The 5,126-nt window shown below is 67.0% G+C and overlaps 1 protein-coding gene across 1 annotated transcript in view; it reads left to right on the top strand.

The window, feature by feature from the left end:
- Window positions 1-847: 847 nt before the first annotated feature.
- The window catches only part of CHLNCDRAFT_59377 (hypothetical protein), a gene marked incomplete at its 3' end in the record, with an annotated part of 9,751 nt that continues 5,472 nt past the window's right edge, over window positions 848-5,126 (top strand). Inside the window, exons 1-12 of the mRNA XM_005842950.1 lie at window positions 848-1,019; window positions 1,122-1,246; window positions 1,487-1,598; window positions 1,940-2,042; window positions 2,273-2,457; window positions 2,826-2,927; window positions 3,155-3,345; window positions 3,609-3,693; window positions 3,997-4,113; window positions 4,332-4,365; window positions 4,503-4,639; window positions 4,799-4,942. Coding sequence (XP_005843012.1) covers window positions 939-1,019; window positions 1,122-1,246; window positions 1,487-1,598; window positions 1,940-2,042; window positions 2,273-2,457; window positions 2,826-2,927; window positions 3,155-3,345; window positions 3,609-3,693; window positions 3,997-4,113; window positions 4,332-4,365; window positions 4,503-4,639; window positions 4,799-4,942 — 1,416 coding nt within the window. The 5' untranslated portion in view covers window positions 848-938. The remainder of the gene's footprint in view (window positions 1,020-1,121; window positions 1,247-1,486; window positions 1,599-1,939; window positions 2,043-2,272; window positions 2,458-2,825; window positions 2,928-3,154; window positions 3,346-3,608; window positions 3,694-3,996; window positions 4,114-4,331; window positions 4,366-4,502; window positions 4,640-4,798; window positions 4,943-5,126) is intronic.

Below are 5,126 nucleotides of genomic sequence, written 5' to 3'. Positions count from 1 at the left end.
TGCTTTTCTAGTGACCTAGCGTTCCGCACTGCCGTTTGGCCAGCCCATGCTCCCGTACCGTTGCGTTTCTCCCCAATGCGCCATGCCACTTTGCCAGTCATACACACGTTTCGATGCGTGCCCTGTCAGCTGCTTGCGTTGCATGTCGCCTTGCTCCACCCCTGTTTTATTGCTTTCTCTGCTTTCGCCCGGTTCCCGTCCCGTTTCGGCGGGGAGTCTATGTTGCAAGCTAGTTCTTGCTTTACCAGACTTTAAGCCCACACACAAGCACAAGCAAGTCCGCGGTCAGTGATGTGTCCATCATGCATGCACTGGGCCACCAACCATCCATGGGTGCTCAAAGACAGCCCCAGGTGCGGCGAGCTGCGAGGTGGTGCTTGAGCACCCGCACGCGCATTTTATGCTGGCACAGCGCAGACCCCCGAGTCAGGCCTAGGGCTGTGCAGCGCTTGCGCCCTAACTTGCAGCAGCCCCTGGCGTGCGGATCGCCTCCCGCGGCGTCGCCCCGGCTAGCGGATTGTGCACAGGTCTGCGCGCAGATGCAAGATGCGGGGGGCCTGCGCGAGCCCCTACTCACGTGAAAACCATGTATGTGGGTCGGTTGTGAACTGTTCCGCCGAGCTCTGCAGGCCGGGCCTTTGATAAATGCGATGGTCCCGCCGCCGCGGCCAGGCATAGATCAGGAATGATGCCGGCACGAGCATCTTCGAGGACACGTCAGATCTGCATTCCATGCAGTAAGCAACAACATGGATTCATTTATCCTTCTAATCTGGATCTGGGCGGGAATCGCGTCTCCAACTGCCTCCCCAACGCGCGTCCCTTGAGCCTCACTTGAGTAGTTTCGGCGGCGCTTCCCGCGGCGCGTTTGAGTCCCTCCACCAGCCAATTGCGGCCTGTCGGGCACCAGGAGAACCCCCGAGGGACCCCAGACTGGCATGGCGGACCTGGAGAGGCAGGCTGTGGCAGGCGGCGCCGCGTTTGGCGTGCCAGCCGCCACGCTGAATGAAATCAACGAGGTGTGACGGCCAGGACGCGATCCGCAGGCCTCAGCTGTGCGCACACCTTAATTGCCAAACCTACCCACCGCCGCCACCGCCGCCGCCGCCTGCGCCGTGCAGCACAAGGACAACGAGGGCTGGGCGGCGCTGGGTGGCCTGCCGGGTGTGGCGGCGGCGCTGCATGTGTCCCTGCACGACGGTGTGAACCCTATCGCCACCGACGGCACCGACCTGGAGGCCCGCAGGTGGAGACTCTGCCTGCCCGCCTGTGCGGCTGACGCACACGCCACGCGTCCCAACTCGCGCCGCGTGCACATGGTCACGGATGGTGCATGGAATGCGCCTGCACCTGCGTATTCTTCTTTGGAACCCCATGGCACCGGCCCTGAGGCAGCGCACATGCGGGCGCGGGGCCTGCAGGCTGCCTGGCAGCTGCTTCCAGCATCCCACACGCTCGCTCACCCGGCGCGCCGGGCTGCGTGCAGGGCCGCCTTTGGTGCCAACATCTTCAAGGCCATCCCCCCCAAGAGCTTCTTCCGCCTGTGGTTCAACAACCTGAAGGACCCCACCCTGATCCTGCTGACGGCGGCGGCCCTGGTGAGCTGCTGGCGCCGCACCACACAGCCTCGGCAGTCTCTGCTGTTCTGCGTCTGCTATGCACACAAGGCGTCTCGTCGTGAGCCGCCTGTGGTATGCACATGCCGCTGCCGGCTGGAGGCAGGATGCATGCACATGTGCCCGCCACGGCGCCGTGCCCGAGCACGGGCCAGGAACCAGGCACACGCGTCAGCGCCAGCCGGGCTTGGCGGCTCCCTTCAGCCGTGCCGCTGGCTGCAGCATTGCCGCGCTGTGTGGCGCTGCGCTTGCCCCCGCACGCGGCGGCATGGGCAGATCGTCATCCAACCGAGGCGGTCGCTGCTGCAACCCACTCGCTGCAGGTATCGACTGTGCTGGGCGTGGCGGTGCCCAAGGAGCGCGAGGAGAGCGCGTGGTCGGAGGGCGTGGCCATCTGGGTGGCGGTACTGGTGGTGTCGCTGGTCGGTGAGCAGCCCGCGGCTCTGCCGCCACGCTGCCACCACGCCCCTGCTGCTCTGCCAGCATGCCCCTGTGCGCTTCTGCGCTGCGTGCCCGCGTCCGCTCACCCAGCATCCCACCCAACCTACCTCGCCCTCTTTGCGCCCGCAAGCGAGCCCACCCCCGCCCCTGCCCTCCTCCTCACCCCTCGTCCGCCCAACCTTCCCTCCCCCTGCCCACCCTTTCCCCACCCCCAGGCGCCTTCAACGATTGGAACAAGGACCGCCAGTTCCAGAAGCTCAACGCGCTCAAGGACATCATCGATGTCAAGGTGCTGCGCGGCGGGCAGCAGCTGACGGTGGCCAACACGGAGCTGGTGGTGGGCGACGTGGTGCTGCTGGAGGCGGGTGACAAGATCGTGGCGGACGGGTACACGATTGAGGTGGGCTGGGGGAGGAGCTGGGGGGTGGTAAGGGGCGGCAAGCAGGCTGGGCAGCAGGAGGGAGCTGGGGGGTGGTCAGGGGTAGCAGGCAGGCTGGGGACGAGGTGGTTGGGTGGGTGGCGGCAGGGGCCCCGTGTATTGCAGCAGGCGGCTGCCCGGTTGAGTTGGGCTGGGGGTGGGGAGGTGGTGGTGGGCTGATGTGCCGGATGGGGAGGCAGGGGAAAAGCATGCGCGCGGAGAGTGGCAGGCAGGCTCGGCCGGCAGCTGCATTTGGGGCGGGCCCACCAAGCCTGCCAGCACCCCGGCCGCCGCCGTACCCTGTGGAAACAAGGTTGGTCGCACACAACACACCCCTCTGGCCTGTGCAGGTGCACGGCCTGGTGGTGGATGAGGCCTCGCTGACCGGAGAGAGCGACCCCGTGAAGAAAGGAGGAGACAGGCACGAGCCCTGGGTGCGGTCCGGCACGCAGGTAAGCACACGCACGCCGCAGGGAGCGGCGGCGCGGCAGCAGGCACCAGGCCATTGGCTGCAGCGCAGCAGGGCAGTGGGCACGCATGGGCATTGGGCATGAAGGGCTGCGCAGGCGCAGCTGTTGCGTTAGCCGCTGCTCCCGTCTAAGCCACTGGCGCTGCCGCTGCTGCACTGCAAATGAGGTTTACCGTGGCCCAACCGTCCCTGCCACCCGCACCGGCGCAGGTCACTGAGGGCAGCGGGCGCATGCTGGTGATTGCGGTGGGCGAGCAGAGCGAGTGGGGTCGCACCATGGCGCTGGTGGTGGGGGAGGCGGCTGAGACGCCGCTACAGGAGAAGCTGGGCTGGCTGGCCACCGCAATCGGCAAGCTGGGCTTCATCGTGGCCGTCGTCTGCTTCGTGGTGCTGCTCATCCGGTGAGGAGGACCCTGGGGCTGGGGCGTGCAGGGAGGCAGGCAGGCAGGGGGAGGGCGCTGGGGAGCAGGGCCGCGCTGCTGCCGCTCGCCGGATGCGTGCACATGCACGCGAGCACACGCCGCCGCAGCCCAGTCTGCGAAGCTTGCCGCTTGCCTTGCCCGCCACCCACCACCACCACCACCACACTGCGACCGCCACATCTTTGAGGGTTCATTCTGACACGCGCCGTCCTCGCTCACTTGCACCCTTACCCTCCCCGCAGCTGGTGCATCACCGAGGGCGGTTTCCCCCTGGACAAGTTCTCGGAGGGCCCCCTCCAGTTCTTCATCTTCTCTGTCACCATCCTGGTGGGCTGCCGGCGCTCACCCTCCGCCTGCCAGCCAGCCAGCCAGCCATAGAGCCGTCCTGCCTGCCTGCCAGGGCTGTGCTTCCTTGCTGGCAGCCCTACGCAGACGGCCAGGGGCCGGGCCGCGGGTCAGCTCTGCCTCGCACTCCTGCACCAGAACGGCCTGCCGGCCTGCCGGGCAGGCGACACATGCAGCAGGCTGCGCCAGGCAGCCAGCAGCAGCCAGGCAGCCAGCCGAGCGCTGGCATGTGGGGTGGCTCCTGGCGCGGCGCCGGCGCTCACTCTTTTGTTCCCTGCCCCTCAGGTGGTGGCTGTGCCCGAGGGCCTGCCCCTGGCGGTCACCATCTCGCTGGCCTACTCGATGAAGAAGATGATGAAGGACAACAACTTTGTGCGCGTGATGGCGGCCTGCGAGACCATGGTGCGGCGCGGGCGGGCGCCTGCTGTGCACGGCGTGGTCACTGGTGCTTGGGCCTGCTTGGCGCTGCCTGGCACGCGGCCCCTGAGGATGGGCAGGGCAGATGATGACGCCTCATCCCTGGGAAATTTGAAGGTGGTTGCTGGCTGTGAGTTTTTTTGATTGCGCCGCCGACCACCGACGATGCGCTCCTCCGCTGTCCCCGCTTGCCTGCCCTGCAGGGCGGCGCCACAGCCATCTGCTCCGACAAGACCGGTGCGCCTGCTGAGGACCGCGCTCACATGCGGCCACGACCAGCTTCTCCAGCCGACGCGTACTTTATCCAGGCCATTGCCACTCTGCTCACCTTCATTTTTTACCCTGTTTCGTCGCTTGCGTTCTTCCTCGCGCAGGCACCCTGACCGAGAACCGCATGACGGTGGTGGCCGGCTACTTCTGCGGCAAGATGTACAAGGAGGTGCCCTCGCTCAAGGAGCTGCCGGGAGAGGCGGGCGAGGAGATTGCGCTGAACGCGGCCCTCAACTCCAAGGTGGGCTGGCGTGTGTGGGGCGTGGCGGCGGGCAGCTCTCGGCTGGCTGCTGCGGTGGGCTCGCCGATGCCGCGCAGCTCCTCGCCAGCTCCTGCTTGCTTGCCCTCCTCCCTGACCGCTGCCCCCCCTGCCTGCCTCCTTGCCCTGCCTCCTCTGCAGGCCTTTCTGGTGGAGGAGGAGGAGGGCAAGGTTGAGTTTGTGGGCAACCGCACCGAGTGCGCGCTGCTGATGATGGTGCGCGCCTGGGGGCTGAGCTACTCCGAGCTGCGGGAGCTCAACCACACCAAGATCGTGGGTGAGCGAGTGGGTGGCGTTGGGCGCCTCCTGTGTGGCGTGCTGCGGTGCATTTACCCTCTGCTGGAGGTGTGGTGGTGGTGCTGCTGGGTGGTTGGAGGCGGGGCAGCGGCGCACAATCTGCAGTGCAGGGGTGCAGCCAAGGGGTCGCGTGGTGCTCGCCAGTGTGTGGAAGTGGCGTGAAGACGCCGGC

The sequence above is a fragment of the Chlorella variabilis genome (assembly GCF_000147415.1).
Source record: "Chlorella variabilis unplaced genomic scaffold CHLNCscaffold_37, whole genome shotgun sequence".
In the NCBI taxonomy this organism is placed as follows: Eukaryota; Viridiplantae; Chlorophyta; class Trebouxiophyceae; order Chlorellales; family Chlorellaceae; genus Chlorella; species Chlorella variabilis.
Note: the sequence above shows the minus strand (reverse complement) of the source record. Positions and strands in the feature narration are given on the sequence as shown.